This window comes from Panthera leo, chromosome D4, assembly GCF_018350215.1.
Source record: "Panthera leo isolate Ple1 chromosome D4, P.leo_Ple1_pat1.1, whole genome shotgun sequence".
NCBI classification, from domain to species: Eukaryota; Metazoa; Chordata; class Mammalia; order Carnivora; family Felidae; genus Panthera; species Panthera leo.
This window is the reverse complement of record NC_056691.1, coordinates 43,401,504-43,418,559: the sequence shown is the minus strand read 5'-3', so window position 1 is coordinate 43,418,559 and position 17,056 is coordinate 43,401,504. Positions and strand designations below refer to the sequence as shown.

The following is a 17,056-nucleotide window of genomic DNA, read 5'->3' as shown; positions in this document are numbered from 1 at the left end:
ATGCCATGCCTAGGTTTGTGTCTGATTATATTCACATTAATGAGTTTGACTTGAAAAAAAATTTTTTAAATGTTTATTCATCTTTGAGAGACAGAGAGAGACAGAGCATGAGTGGGGAAGGGGTAGAGAGAGGGAGACACAGAATCCGAAGCAGGCTCCAGGCTCTAAGCTGTCAGCACAGAGCCCGACACAGGGCTCGACCTCACAAACTGCAAGATCATGACCTGAGCCGAAGTCGGACGCTCAACTGACTGAGCCACCCAGGCGCCCCTGAGTATGACTTTTAATTATGGAAGTTAATTAAAATGAAAAAAAAGACTAGAGATGCACAGAGGGAGTGAGATGATAAATTAAATGTTTGTGCTAAGACGATGCTCAAAAACAAAAGTCATGGCATGCTGTACTCAGAATGGCTTTCACAGTAGGCAAAACAGAAAAGTCCCACGGGACTTGGGCCGTGACGGCAGGGCCTCTGCAGTGTGAGGGGTACCTGGGCTGTCGGGCTGGTGGGCACATGCTGCTGGCAGCTCTTCCCTTCTTCAAGTCAGCATCAGCCAGCAGAGTAAATTCACGCTCACTGATGTAAACTGATAGGGTTTATAGATTAGGCTTTCCTTTAATCTATGCATTTCTCTTACAGCTGACTAAGAGCGAGAGAGAAGGAGATTAAGCCTAGTTATACATGCCTAAGAGAAACAAAGAAGTGGAAACAAAGGCAAGTGTTTCCATTTACTGGGCCTAATATGAGGAATCAAGCCCGTCCGAGAGAGTCAGACCTAGAAACAGCAGCATGAAAGGAATCGTTTTTGCTCAGTTCAGATCTCATACCCCTTAGCTGTTGGATCATGGTTCCTGTTAGAAGTCATGTGGAAGAGGGGAGATAGAGCCTCACTAGTGATAAGCAAGGGCAGCCCTTGTCACAGGGTGAACGTGAGGCACAGTTAAACCCGTGTGTCGGTATCCAATGGTGTGCTACCTTGTGATGCCTCTACAGCAGAGGAGTTCGGCCACCCAGGCACTGTCCTTACCCTGAAGGATGAGCAATGGAGAGACAGGTATGGATAAATGAGCAGCCCCAGGAGCAAATGCTCAGAAATACATTCCTGGGTGTAGCCTAGGTTCTGGCTCATGCCTCTTTCCCGCATGTGTGGCTCTGGGTAAAATCAAAACCCAATGGGAAAAAATCTGAACATATGTGCCTGAAAAATATCTTTGGCCCAGTATAAAGGTGATTGAGAGAGGAGCCAGAGGAGATGGAAGGTTTGTTTTTTGAGTGCAGCCAAGAACAGAGAGCATTGTGAGTAACTTTTTCTCAGGGCCCAAGTCCAGGCCTCTGCTAATAGGAACTTTGTTTTTAACAGCATGATGCCTTCCATTTTAGAAGCTCCGGCTGAGGCAGATTTACTACTAACCAACTCCTTTCTTCTTCTCAGTCACACAGCTAGGTCACTTCTCAGCCTCTTTGCAGTTAGGTGTGAGCAAGGTACCAAGTTCTAGCTGATGGAATGCGAGAATACCACTTCTTGGCCCTACCTTTGAAATCCATCCTGAGCAATGATTTATTTCAGACTTTATGTGAACAAGAAACAGTCTATCATATTTAGCCATCATATATTTGCGGGTTTTTTTTTTTTTTTGTTACAGTAGTTAGCAAGCGCTAATTAATCCAGGCTTAGTGAATATCTGTTAACTCACTGAATGAATCAAATGGGTCCTTCTTTCAATTCTCCTAACCTTATGAGTCACAAACATCATTTGAAAATGGTTCTTTACTATTGTGAGCCATCAAAAGTGAATCATACTTCAAAGACTTGAGGTTCTTACTGTGTAGCTGGAGGCAATCTATGCTGGGAAATGTGCATGTACGTTCATTCCCAGGCAGAATGGGACATGTTGAAGATGACTGTGGTACAGGGCAGTGACAGAAATGGGAACTGTGGGCGGTGGGTTTAGAGACTACCTGAGAGCTCCAGAACGGATGTGTCAACGGCACATAGGTTTGAGATTCTGAAGCCTGAACTAGCGATTGGCAGAGTCCTCCTAGGGTACCATTCAGGTATGGACTCTGGGTAACGTGCATGAGGACTGAGCAGCAAAAAAAAAAAAAAAAAAAAAAAAAGCATGATAAACTAGTGATGTCTACAGTGGGCATGGGCACGAGAAGGGGCAGCCCACACATCAGGTGTCTGGACTCCATCACTGAAGAGTGACCTTAGGCAAGTTATTTAATCTCTTTGTGCCTTGGTTTTCTACTTCTATGACTGCAGAGAAGAATAGACACATTAATGTATGTAAAGCTGTTAGAAGGATTCCTTAGCACAGTATGAGGTTTGAATAAATGTTAGCGATTATCGGCATCAGATCTGCAAAATGGGAGGAAATGCTGTGACGGTGTTGGGAACTTCTGGTAAACTAAGAAGAAAGCAAGTTTAAAGAAAATAAAGAGGAAATGAACAAGAAAAAAGGGAAGGATCAAATCTGTTAGTGAGAAGGAACTCAACTGTTTCAATTTTGAAAAACTGTGAAGGTTTCAGGATAATTACAAAAAGAAGAAATTTAAATACGATGGATTCTCCTGAAACTGCCATCAGCATCTGGACAGACACAGAGAGCTTAAAAGTCACCCCGGGGTTGGTCTTGTTGGAGACCCCAGAAAGCATCTACTTGCAGAGAAATGAGACTGCGTATGCTAGGCTGACTTGCTGGGGACCCCTGCAGTACAGTTCAGGAAGCCAGCTGTGATAGCCACAGTGGCCCCAAAATCTCAATTCAGGAGAAAGGTGAAGAAGGTAGTGACACCCACTAATGAAAAGATTAGAGTATTCAGCAATGAGGTGTTACAAATGTCACATACTTTCAATATCTAAAACAAAGCAAACTGTATTCAGCCCAGATTTAATCAATGGATGATGTCTTGTAATAAATGAGACTATCCAAACAATGCCATAAGAAATGCTCACTTCTGTAAGTATCACCGGTTTCTCACACAGGCCACTGGAGGTAAATCTGCAAAAGCTCTCTGAAGTGAGAATTCCCGGTTGAAGAATTTGAGACTCATGAGTTAAATACAGTTAACCACGATCAGTGCGATCTCATAAAAGCCCTTATAAATACCAACATCTTAGACATCTGAAATTAGTAATGATGGATACTGACTATTACCAGTTACCATCCCATGCCGGCCAGAAACTTTTCAGGATCTGGCTACCTGGCAATTTCAACAAGAGTTGCTTTGTTACAGATAATAGTTATACTGAAAAGCATGATTTTTTCCCCTTAGTCTGGTTCTCCTTCCAAATACCTTTCACATTTTATAGCTCAGGAGTTTTTAACTCCTTCCTGTCCTGCTGTCTCTCATGTGGGGTCTCCTCCTCTTCCGTCTCCTGCCTCCTGATTGGCATCTGATCTTTCAGTCCACTCTGCTTACCCTGTCCCCTTTCTCATCACTGGTCCTTTGGAAAACTTTCCTCTCACCTATTATTTTTCTACCACTGCAAAAGCTGTACTTCTTTGCTATCTAGTCTTCTGGTTTTCCAAAGAAAGGAATAAATTTGTAAATGCTAGGATTTCAGGTACGGCGAGTTTATAGCTGGTAGTGGTGGTGGAGTGGGGACTGCTGTTCTTGATTTGCATGTAAGAAATTCATAGGAGTCTTAGGTCTTCAAGAGACTCACGTGTGCATCTGTTTAAAACCCCTCTGTTTATAACAAGGACACAGATTTATAGTTCTAAATCTGTTTCTAAATTTTGAAATGAGGCAAATACTTTGCCTAGAATCTTATTTATTCCATTATTACAATAGTTTCCTTTTTTGTAATAGCAAAAAATAAATGCTTCTCTTTCATCCAAATTGTTACATGGTTTTAGTTAGTGTAATCTAATAAATTATTATGCTTTGCATAATACTCTGACAACACTGGGAAATGTGGTGTAACATGTGATCAGAGAATACAGAAAACAAAATACAGAAACCAGACAGTACTGGTAAACTCCAGGCTATGTTCACAGCACAGACATGTTTAGCCTCAAAATAATTTTTTTTTAAAGTTTGAATTAGTTGAGCTTAGTTAAAAATGGAGATCTGTGTCTGTTTTGGTTTGGCTTATCTGGAAAAATTAGGAGGTCTATCTATATGCATTTTTCTATGTCAACAGTTAGATGAAAATGAGCTATGCCTTTCAGACAGGGTATGCTAGGCAGAATAATGCCCCCCACCCCCCAAAGATGTCTGCATCCTAATCCTTGGAATTGGTGTCCATGTTATGTTGTGTGGCAAAAGGAAACTAAGGTTGCTAACCAGCTGACTTTAAAATAGGGAAATTATTCTAGAGTATTTAGGTGGGCTCAGTCTATCATATGAGCTCTTAAAATCAGAAGAGGGAGAAGTGTGTCAGAGAGAGGCATCATGAGAAGGGCTCAGTCCACCATTTCTAGCTTTGAAGATGGACGAAGAGGGCTAGATGCCAAGCAATGCAGTAGCTTCCAGAATCTGGGAATGGCACCCTGTTCATAGCCAGTAACAAACAGAAACCACAGTCCTAGGTAGCAAGGAATTAAGTATTGTTAACGATCTAAATGAGGAAAAAACAAAAAGCAATCTCCCCTAGAGCTTTCAGAAATGAATGCAGCCTGTTGACATCTTGATTTTACCTTGTGAGACTGTACTAGACTTTGACCAAAGAACTGTAAGATAATATATTTGTGTTGTTTTGACAAAGTTATCACTACAACAAAGAAGGTATATAAATGACTAGTAAGCACAAAAAAGATACTTGACATCATTAATCATGAGAGAAATAGAAATTAAAATCACAATGAAATATTCTCATTCATGAGCATGGTTATAATAAAAAGAATGGACAATAACAAGCATTGGCGAGGATGTGGAGAAACTGAAACTCTCATGCATTGCTGGTGGAAATGCAAAATGGTTCGGCCACTTTGGAACACAGTTGGTAATTTCTTAAAAAGTTAAATCCAAATGTGGCACATAAACCAGCTATCCCACTTTTAGGTATCTACTCCCAAGAGAAAGGAAAACATAATTCCACACTGCACGTGAATGTTCACACAGCATTATTCACAACATACAAAAAGTAAAAACAACCCAAATATCCATCAACTGATGAATAAAATGTGGTATATTCATACAATGGAACAGTATTCCACCATAAAAAATTTAGCATATGTGTTACAATGTGGATGACATTTGAAAACGTTATGCTAAGTGAAAGTAACAAATGACCATGTATTGTGTGATCCATTGATATGAAATTCCCAGAATAGGTACATCGATGGACACATACATCAGTGCTTGCATAGAGCTAGAGGAAATGGGGGGACTAGGGAGTGATAGTTAAAGGGTATGGATTTTATTTTCAGTATAATGAAAATGCTCTAAACTTGAGCAAGGTGATGGATGTACAACTTAAGGTACTAAAAGCCATTGAATTATATACTGTCAATGGCTGAATTGTGTAGTATGTGGATCATTTTTAAAAATTTTAAATAATTTAATAATTTAATATTTTTTTAAAAAAACAATAACCTTGGATCAGAGTGATGGTTACACAACTTAAAAATTTGCTAAAAATGGGGCGCCTGGGTGGCTCAGTCGGTTAAGGCTCTGACTTTGGCTCAGGTCATTATCTCATGGCTCAGGGGTTCAAGCCCTGTATTGGGCTCTGTGCTGACAGCTCAGAGCCTGGAGCCTGCTTCAGATTCTGTTTCTCCCTCTCTCTCTGTCCCTCCCCTGCTCACGCTTTTTCACTGTCTCTCAAAAATGAATAAATGTTAAAAAAAAAAAGTAAAAAAAATTTGCTAAAAAAAATCACTGAATAGCACACTGACAATGGGTGATATAAATTATACCTTGATAAAGCTGAAAAAATAGTTTTAACCCAATTTAATCTATTTGTGATGATTCGGGAACATTGTGACTATTAATTATTTGGCACTAAAAATGAGAGGAATTGGGATTTCTTTGACCTTGCTATCCTGTTTAGTTGGTGTGCCTTTAGTATAAACATTGTAGGGCCTAAGGTGGTGGTCAGGGCTCAGACTCCTTTTCAGAACATTCCCAGGCTGTGTGGCTTCCTTCTACTCTCTTGTTTTCAATACCATTTCCTAAAGATATTTTTTGCCATTGTTAGTGTGACATTTACCTCTTCTAATGATTCAGGTGGAGTCGATGATTTCTTGGAAGACTAAGGCAGCAAGTGGTGCTGTCCTCGCTTTTTCTGCATGTTCCACTGCAGAATCCTAGACAAGTGACCCCACATCTAGTACAACCATGTGATGCTGCAGCGTTTCTCAGAAACAACTAATCCAGGCTATGCTATATCCTGCTATCTGTCCAACCACCCATCCTTCCCTCATTCCTTCGCACAGATGTGGGCATCACTTTTTCAGAATTTGAGACAGGCTAGTTTGGATCATTTGTACTTTTTATGTTTGTTTATTTTGAGAGAGCACGTGAGCAGGGGAGGGGTAGAGAGGACAGAGAGAATCCCAAGCAGGTTCTGTGCTGTCAGCGTGGAGCCCAATGCAGGGCTCCAGCTCATGAACTGTGAGATTATGAACTGAGCTGAAATCAAGAGTTGACGCTTAACTGACTGAGCCACCCAGGGGCCCCAGGATCGTGTGTACTTCATTTCCTTTAGTCTACTGAAAAGCAGAGCAGGTTAATTGGATTCTCCTGCTAAATTCATGCCCATTTTATCTAAGTTCTGTAAAGACTAGTGCTCTGTAGTAGGCAGGCTACACATCTGTGCATACAGAACAAAACTTAAGGACGCTGATTACTCAGGATTATATCAGATAATAAAATCCCTTGATGGCAGCTTGGATTAGTCAATAGCCAATACCCTGTGGTCCAGAGCACCATCTGGAACATAGCCAAACTTATCTACCTTTCCCTCCGATCCAGAGCACTGGAGAAAACCTCCCTTTGTTTTTGCCACTGGTGACGAAACCCTCTCTAGCCATCTGTAAAGAAAAGCCCTTCTCTGGTTAACAGAATTGCTGGCTAAAAAAAATTCAGAAATGCCAATTTAAAATGACTTACATTATAAAACCTTACAAAACTGCTCATCTTTTATTGCAGCTACTAAATCATGATGGGGAGGGGGCAGAGAAAGAAGAATTTCAAGGACAACTGCCTTTTTATTTTCCTTTTTCTTTTCTGTGATCTCTTTATTAGACACAGTATGTGTCAGCTATTCAACTCATCAAAAAGCAGAAAAGCATGCCAGGAAAGGAGAAATATTTTCTGTCTCTCTCTTCCTGTGAAAACTTCAGATGAGCTCATCTGTGTTCTCTCTTTTCAATGAAAGATAAGCTCATCCCTCACCTTCTTCCCATTTTCCAGTGATGATGTCAGGCAGGCCTTACAGTATCTCTTTTGTGATCTTATAAAATCAATGACAACCAAACACGTTTCCCTCATGGCTATGACCTCATCCATGGTTTACACCTGGACAGGACTCATCTGCATTGGTAAGTAGAGCTATACTCCACTGATCCAGACTGAAGCAATTTGCCAGGAAACTACTGCTTTCCTTCAAAACTCTGCTTTACCATTCAGCTTGGTTTCTGAGTAACCTGGCTGAATGTTGAATCTGACTAGTCAAGAGGGTTCTCCAATCTTTGTGCCCATCTCTGTGCACACCAGAAACTCTCCTTTTACCCAGAACTGTCTATACCTCATGTAAAGTAATAAATACTTCAAAGAGTTAGGTATGTGACATTTTGGGGATAATCTTACACTCCTCCCTACCTCCTATTACCCTCCCATCCACCGTATGCTACTGTCATCTACATTCTGAGCAGTGAAACACGTATCCAATTAAGTCACTTTAGGACAGAAAGGAATTTTGTGCCCCTGTGTTTACATGGCTGTGGGCTTCCATTCTGAACCAGGGAGGTTGACAGGAAGCTATCTTCATACTGAGAAGCAAAGTAGTCTCAAATCTCTGAGACTCAAAGATAAGTCAGCACATAATGGATGGGTTTGAAGAAAAGCAAAAGGATACTGAAGAAAATATTTTATAGGACCGAATAAGGCAGAAGGAGGAAGATTTGGCTGTAATAGCATGTCTGAAGCTGAATTGTGTTTAAAGAAAAATTGTGTAGAGAGTAGCAATGGACCAAAAATGAATCTGAGAAGCAGAAATGGGGCATACTCCCTATAGAGGATGGGGCAACTCAATGGAAGAGGTCTGGTTGTGAGCCAAGGAGAGCTCATCAGGCCCCCTTTCCTGTGGTCCATGTGAAATATTCCTTACCACAAGCTGTCTCCCTTCCTCTGAATCCAGGAAGGCCAGCCCTTTCCAGATGGCTAATTCAACTTCCCCAGCTGGCATTGAGACATTGAGAGCAAGGTGCTCTACAAAGGGTTTGTGAGCATTCCAGTCTCTGAGAAGGAGTCTTCCCTACTGTAAAAACAACTTGGCTTTTGTTTTATGTGTTATCCTCACAATAATAATAGCTAACAAATATTGAGTGCTTACTATACGCCAGGCACAATTATCAGCATTTTATATGAATGAATGTATTTAATTTTCACAAAACCCCACTGAATCGTGTGCTAGTTTAATCACCATGTACAAACGAAGAGGCCAAGTCAGAGAGAGTAAAGAAGCTGCTCAAGGGTATATAGCCAGGAAGCGACAGAGCCAGGATTCCAATCCAGACCATGAGGCTACAGAGCCCTCAAGCTTAACTGTCAGGCTCTGTTTGCTCTTGTGAATTATTATGAACAAATTTCCCCATTTCTGGTCAACTCAGGCACACTGGCCAGACCAAAGTTCAAAATCGTGGACACACCTGAGTATCTTGAGTCTCAAAAAGATGTTTTTCCCTTTTGGTCTAACATTCATACTGAAGTCAAGGAAAACACACACACACACACACACACACACACACACACACACAACCTGCCATGTTTTTAGATGTGCATAAGCACTGAAATTTACCATGAAGATTTAAACAAATTTTTTAAATATTTATTTTAAAGAGAGAGAGAGAGAGAGAGAGAGAGAAAGAGAGAGAGAGACAGAGTTCGAGTGGAGGAGGGACAAAGAAAGCAAGGGAGACACACAATCTGAAGCAGGCTCCAGGCTCTGAGCTGTCAGCACAGAGCCCAATGCAGGGCTTGCACCCACAAACTGTGAGATCATGATCTAAGCTAAAGTCGGAGGCTTATCTGACCGAGCCACCCAGGTGCCCCTTACCATGAAGATTTAATTGCAAGTGAGCTGAATCAGTTCCTAAGTCTGTACACAGAGTTTCAATATGAAGACTTATAATGAAAAATACATAGAAGCAAACTTGGACTAATGTTTTACACATTTTAGAATTGCTTTCAGGAGGTATTTCATTTTAGAAGAGCTAGAGAAAGGAAACATTTATCAAGTGTGAACTATGCCTGGCATTGGGCTAGGTGCTTTTTCACATACACAATCTTATTTAATTCACAAAATCCCATAAAATATTATTAATTTCATTTTTACAGATGAGAATGAAAACTCAGTGAGGTTGCATACTTTGTTCAAGATAAGCAGTATAATTGGTAATCAAATTTAGAAATGCTTGACATCCATTTCCCCCTTAAATTTAGTGTATATTTGGGTGGTGTTTTGTATGCTGCTACATAGGATCTTGCATACATTTGAAGGAAATTATAATTATCTCTCGATTCTAGGTAGTCCTGTATACATCTATTGCCTTTACTAGTCTGTAAGCATTATGGAGCACAAAACTCAGGCCTTATTTATTGCTCATTGTTCCCCAGTACTTGGCAGAGGGTGTGCTTAGAACGGTAGCTGGTGTGCCACTTAATACTATGTGTTGACATTGGCACAGGGGTAGCAGATAATTCCAGGTAAAGACACAAATACAATCTTAAGGCAACACATGCACATTTTGAGCCTTAATTTTTAGCGGGACTATTGGATTCGTGAGCACACCTGAACAAACCCCAGCACTGAAGTACAAGGGCACAGTCCTAGGTGTGGTGTTTGTGATCAAATTCATAGGCCAAATCCTTTCCTTCCATTCCCTAGTGCCTCTTTTGCTGCTCTCTCTTTTCTGGCTTTGAACACTTTGGCAGCCTCCAATAGCTCTTCTCCAAAGAGTTGAAGACAAGTCTGATGTTACAATTGCCTTACTTAATTCCAGACAGGTTTCCATTAATCGTATTAAATTCAGGTGAACAAAGGGTATTTAGTCTGTGACGGAGCTGAACCGTATCAGGATAAATATAAACAAGAGAGTTAGTTCCGTAACAGCCACTCTTTGCCAACAATTGGAAGCATGTCAGCAGTGCCCTTGCTACAGCAGGCTGGAGTGTGGAAGGCAGAAGAGATTTTAGGAGATTGGTGCTGTGCATCTGGACTCTGTATAAAGAGGGGAATAAAGATTGTAGCTGGAATACATTAGGAGAAAAGCAAGTGTTCTATTCACACACACAAAATAGGCATTAAAATTATCAGTCTTTAATCTACCCCTGGGCCCCTCAGCTTGCCTTATGCACTGCTGACTTTCATCTTCCCTGGAAAGCCTCCTGCTAAAGGTCCCTTTTCTGATCAGCCTTAGGTCATGGGGGCAGAAATGCTGTTGCTAAACAGATATGCAAGGGAGTAGCATGTGTGACTGGAGAACAGTGTGACAACATAATCCCAGCATGGACCGATGAGGTCAGTGTGGGGTGATGTTGGCTTTTCTAGCATCTACTGAATCATCTGACGGGAGCAGCAACTGAAAAGAATAAATACAAACACATGCAACATACTGCCAAAAAGACGGCCTGGCCCAGATCTGAGAAAAAAGATCCTCCTTTGGTAGGATAGGTGGATAGGGAACAATGAGCTGGGAGTTAGGAGGCCTCATTCCCTTCTTATCTCTACAACCAGCTGAGTGGTTGCATGACCTCAGCTTACCTGGCCTCTAAGAAATGAGGGCACTGGTACAGTTGGTATCTAAGGTCTTTTTCAGTTTCACAGGCAAGGATTTGTGTCCTATGTAAATGAGGTTTTATAAAGTACATGATGACAAGACTACAACCTTGGGAGACATCATGTTCTGCATTGCAAGTTCTTACATCACATGTGTAGAATGTTTTTCCTGACCTTTATGGATAAAGGGAAAGTGTTGGCAGGTGCAGTACAGCAAGAGGTTTAAATAAAACAGAATCAGAGAGAAGAACACTCCTGCTTTAAACCATGACCACAGAATTCCAACTACCCATGAGTCTTGAAGTGTTCTTTGCAACAGGTGTAACAAGGAGAAATGACAGGTCATGGCTTATGTTCCCTAACATGTTATTTACTAGTACACAACTCCTTTGCTTATGTTGTTCTTTCTTCCTGGAATATGTCACCCACCTATACTTATCAAAGTCCATTCATTCTGACTCTGACATCTCCCAGATGGGATGAAATGTCCTTGCATACCCTTAGGTTATTTACAGCACTTATTTCATTCATTCACTCATTCATTCATTCATTCATTCATTATACCTCATATTATACTTCATCTCCATTTAATTATAACTATAGCTTATAACCTTTCTGAAGGCAGTGTCTAAATCTCATTTATGGATGTGTTCCTGGGCTGGCTTGGCACACTGTAGGTATCTACTTAATAACGACATAGCAGCGAGTCAAACTACACAGGATTTTCATGTTACCTGCTAATGTGACGGCAATGGAGACAGAGTCATATCCCAAGGCATTTGTGGCATTGCAGGTGTAGAAACCCACATCAGCTTCCACTGGTGCCAGGATCTGTAAGGAATCATCTGGCTGTAGAAGAATCCTGGAGCAACAGAAAAGAAATGTAGACCTGGTCATGTCAGTTGGCTCCTTTTTGGCATTTAATACTGGTAAGGCAGGAAAGAACAGTGTTTTAAGACAGAGACAAACCAGCCACAGTGACACTCAGGAACCCAGGCTCTCTTGCTACTATGATTGGTGTGATTCTGATAGCAACCCCAAATGAGCCTTTTGATTGCTTAATCAGCTTGTTGATTACTTGATCTAAAAATACCAGTTGGAGTAGATAGCAGATGTGTGCTGAATACATAGAACACCCACAACAGGGATAAGAGGGGATGTTGGAATGAATGGTGCAGATGGATTTGGAAAAGGCTTATGGAAAAGGAAAAATCATAAAGGAAGACTGGAGCTTTATTGGATGGTGAACAGTAGGCAGGGCTTCCAGATATGGAGAAAGGCATCTGGAGTAAAGACTCAGAGGTGAGAGGAAGCGAAAAGTCAAAAATATTGATGAGAGAATCTTGATGCATATGTTTGAAGGAAATTGTATGCCTAAATACCTCTCAATTCTAGGTAGTCATACATTCATCTATTACCTTCAGAGCCTGTGAACATTAGGGGGTGTAAAATTCAGATCTAATTATTTCCCATAATATTTAATGAAAGACCCTCTGTAGGGGAGGTGCACAACAGAATGAAGGCAAAGCCTGCCCTTTAGGGCAATGGTAGAGAATTCCAGAATAACCCCCATCTAGTTCAGACACTTTGCTTACTCTGAAAAGAATTATAAGAATCACATTGTGAGTGTCTAACATGAGCTTCAAAACCCACTCCAGTCTCAGTCTACTATTTTTTCTTTTCTGGATTATGTCATTTCTAAGAACTGGCTGCTACATCATGGCAGTTAGTGACTAATGATGACTTGAAACTGATGTCTTGGTGACTTGGTGAGGCTGATGATAACTGGAATCTGTTGATGGAGGTGGGGATCCAGACGGAAGGGAGGAGAACAGGGTAGGAGGCTCAGAGATCCAGGGCCTGGACCTGCCAGGGCCTGGACCTGCCAGGGCCTTAGGTTTGTAAACCATTCAACACACAGAAATGCCTTAGAGGTGGCTTGTGGCCTCCTATAGTCAGTCATTTCCATCTTTGTGATAATTTCCACCTCCCTAGTTTCAAAAGGCCCAAAGATCTGTTTACCTAATATCACATTAACATCCATCTGTAGGAGATAAGTTGGAAACAGGGGTCATTTTTCAGGAAAGGGGGAAAAAGCACATGAAAATGTCAGAAGAACTCACAAGACTTGGTGGTGAAATTAACACTAGGAGTCAGACCTCCTGCCCCAACAACACGTTCTCCCCACTATACAATTCTTTTCTTTCTTCACTATTTCTCCTGTTGGGTCCTCTCCAGACTCTATGGGACTGGCAGTTTGGCACTGCCTCTTGTCAGCTCTTAGTTATTCTGAGGAGGGTGACCTGTCTGGCAATGAATCAGGCTCCCTCAAGTCTGTCTTTGGCCTTGGGCCTATTGCACTGCTTATTCTTACTTCCTGTCAGGAGAAAGGCAGGAAGGGGGGAAAGCAAGGCTTACATGTTTCAATCTTCAATCTAGTTATGCAGTTCTGGTAAAAATGGGGAAGGAAATAGAAAACCTCAGCTAAAGGAAAGTTTCTGGATGGTCTGTGTTTGATTCAGTGCCATTCCAGACCATCACCTTTACCGCTGAGGACAGTCAAGCTTTTGTGGCATTGAACTGGAACTGAAGCTCCAAGAGGGATGGGAGAGACACCATGGTAAACTGTGGTAAAACTCATCCACTCATTCATTCACACATCCATCAAATGTGAAGTGCTTTTTCTCTAAGTCAAACAATTACATGTTAGTTTCTTTCAGAGAAGCTAATAAGAGAAAGATGACTATCCAATTTCTGATCTCTGGTAAACCACATAATATGTAATAATGTCACTAAAAGGAATCTTAATAGACACCACATATTATCATTGTTAAATCCCTTCAGGTATTCAGACTGTTTTAAGGAAAATCAAAGACTGACTTTATGATATAAATCTTATGATGTCCAGGAACATGTATGCCTCCATAATGATTTCCAAACAGCAATAATAAAAGCAGGCTTAATCAAATTTCATGATGACTGAGTTTAGTCAATCATTATTCAGTTTTACTACAATCAAAAGGTAGGGATTAGAATTTGCTACATTCCCAAGTCCATTGGTATAGTTGCCTCCTTAAAACCAGCACCCTCTCTCTCTTCCCTACAGAAAGGTATCTTGAACATTCAGAGCAGGAGGCTAGAAGACACGTCTTCTGAACTTTATTTTGGTCCTGGTACTGCTTAAGTAGTCACCACTGGCAAATCTCTTTACCTTCCTACATTTCAGCTTATCAATATCTAAAACCCAGTTGAAGTAGGTTTTCCTACTCAGAGGAAATTGTAAAAATAAGGTATATAAGGAATTTCCAGACTATCTTTTGGTATTTCCAATGATGCTTTATAGGTAACTTTGGACATTCTGAATGAAGAATTCAATGCAAGGAAGGACAGGAGTGGTAAGATTGTAAGAAAGGAAGACATGCTATTGGCCAATTCTCTCCAGCCCCCGATTTATTAGATCTCCATATTCAGATCATTTTTTCCCCCATAGAACTACTGTACCTGCCTGATCTTATGCAGGAAGTGTAAACCACAGTGGGTCTGAACCACCTACTTTTTAAGGTGGGGGTTAGCTTTTGCACAGGTGCTACTGAGTGAGCCATAATGCTTTCTGAGCCAGTCTGAAGCTTGGCAAAGATTTCCACAAAGGTGATAAAGAGGAGGAGGAGAGCTTTCACACCAGGCTAAAAGCCATAAGGGATGGCAATAGTGGGAATGGAAAAGAATGAACCTAAGCCTTGATATTCACCATTTGCATGTTCTTTTATTCCATAAAATGTACACATAGAGATAAAGAAGATAACAAAACCTACATGGGACAAAATCTGAATTTGTCACTTATTGCATATACTTACAAATTATTTATACTCATGAAACTGAACCTTTTAGCCAAAGGGGGGCTACAGAGTTATTTGGTAGCAGAGTCAGAATTTGAAGTGGAGATTCTCAGTCTAGCATTCTTTTTTTCCATTTATCATGTCTTTGATATGTCCTTCACATTGACTGTTGGGGGTTTGGAGGCTGCCACCAGGGGGAGCAGTAGTTATGCAGAGGGTTCCCATGCAGGGCTCTCTAGGAAACATGACAAGGCAAAGGAAAGGGCTTGCTGTGGAGAATGAGGTCAGCTTTAGTCTCTTTATCTAGCCTGGCAACTAGGAAGAGAGATTCTTGGGGAAAAAACGTTTTCTTTGTATTTCAGGCGTCTACTCTATTAATTTAACTTAATTTGTTAGTAGCTGATTTCTGTCAGCTTGTATTTAGTTTTCAGATTTGACAGGCCTGTTTTAGAATGCACAGGCACAGAAACATAGTGCTGCTTTCCAAGCAAAACCAGAAAGATTTCTCTGGGGTTGTTTTGGAATTTAAAGAATCAGAGAATGAGGGGACATGAAATGGGGCATAATTAAGGCCTACATAGAAAATGGTCCTGTGGTCACATTAGGTATATTAATACTAGCTGCTTTTCTCCCATACCCATACCCCACTTCCCTTTTGGTTTAATGAGCTAAAACTTAACTGCTTTATTTCTTTGGTCATAGTGTTAGCCAGAAAATAAAGGAATTTGCTTTTCTGGTGGCCTTGTAAGCTTCTTTGTGACAGAATGTCTTCTCAAGCATTCTAGCAATGAAGGAGCAGCTGAGAGAGTAAAAATAATTGCTATAGTTACAGAAGTATGGCCCTGATCAACCTTGTGAGTAGGATATGGACAAAGTGTCCATGGGCCAGTCCTATCAAGGACAAGCTCCTTGAAGTGAAGTTGTCTCCTCTGCATTTGTAATGGTCAGTGAGAAAGTACTCTTATTTGAAAAGGAGGCGGCTCTGGGGGTCTAAAAGAAAGCTTCTAGCAATTCTGAGAGTGGGGTGGTATCATGATGCCTTCCTCTGAATCCTTGGTTTAGCTGTGAACACTACGGTCTTGTGCAGGCCCATCTCTCAAAGTGACCTCCATGACCAACTACGTCTAGCTGCTATGGAGAGGAAGGGTTCTGATTTCAGTCAAGAGAGACAGAGTCATGTGGAGGTCATGGGTAAGCTTTTCAACTCTGAGCCTCTAAGTTCTTTCTGCAAATGGAGGATAATACTGACCTCAGACAATTCTTATAAGAATCAAAGGAAGGAGACCCATTCTTATGGTTTTGTAAGTAAAATAAATAAGCTTCGACATCAAATGCATTTAACAAATTGATATTTTTTAAAAAATGATTCAGGTGGTAGTCACCTATGTTATCATCTTGGAACTCCTTTTTGAGAGGAAATTTTAAAGGTCTGGACACAGAAACAGCCATTGGCAACACAGGCCACGATGCTGTACCATCTCAGGCCTCCCACCATGACAAGCAAGTATTTAAAAAAAAAAAATTTTTTTTTTTTTTTAAAGTAAGCTTCATGTACAGCATAGAGCCCAATGCAGGGCTTGAACTCATAACCCTGATATGAACTCATGACCCTGATATCTAGAGTCAGACCAAGCCACCCATGTACCTCTGATAAACAAGCATTCTTAGACCCATTTTAGGTCTCAACACAGGACTGGATGCTGGAAATCATAGGTACATTCTTTCTCTTTAGAACAGTATCTTTCTCTCATCCTTGCAAACTTAACCTGTCCCACATCCCAGCAGAAACTCGTTGCTCTAGTCAAGATGGCCTCTTTGGCTCTCCTTGTCATTAGCTTGGGGCTGAATTCATGCTCTTTCTCCTCCCATCTATCCTTCCAAATTCTCCCTTTCAGTTAAGAATGAGTCAAGTTTTACCACTTGTGTTACCACTGTCCACAAGAATTTCTTCCTTTCCTGATCATCCAGAGTTGTTCTGAGCTGTACTACAAAACCTTTTCTACTCTACAAGGTCTCATTTTTTCAGTTAGGTGGTAAACTAATACTTCAAGGGCTGAGAGTTTTTTACCTCTTTCATAGTTCTCTCTTCAATAGTTCCCTAGCACAGTGCTATCATGCTGGATAGAGACTTCAGAATAATGGAGCTAAAAATGATCATGCTGACAATATAGCATAGTGGTTAAGAGAATAGACTCTGCAGGCAAGCTGCCTGGGTTCCAACCCCAGCTTTACCCTTAGTCACTTTGTAACCTTGGGCAAGTCATT

At 41.0% G+C, this 17,056-nt stretch overlaps 1 protein-coding gene across 2 annotated transcripts in view; it reads right to left on the bottom strand.

The window, feature by feature from the left end:
- The window catches only part of ADAMTSL1 (ADAMTS like 1), a 378,657-nt gene that overhangs the window by 91,276 nt on the left and 270,325 nt on the right, over window positions 1-17,056 (bottom strand). For both annotated transcript variants that reach the window (XM_042913347.1, XM_042913348.1), the window contains one exon: window positions 11,690-11,817. In XM_042913347.1, the coding sequence (XP_042769281.1) occupies window positions 11,690-11,817 (128 nt within the window). The remainder of the gene's footprint in view (window positions 1-11,689; window positions 11,818-17,056) is intronic.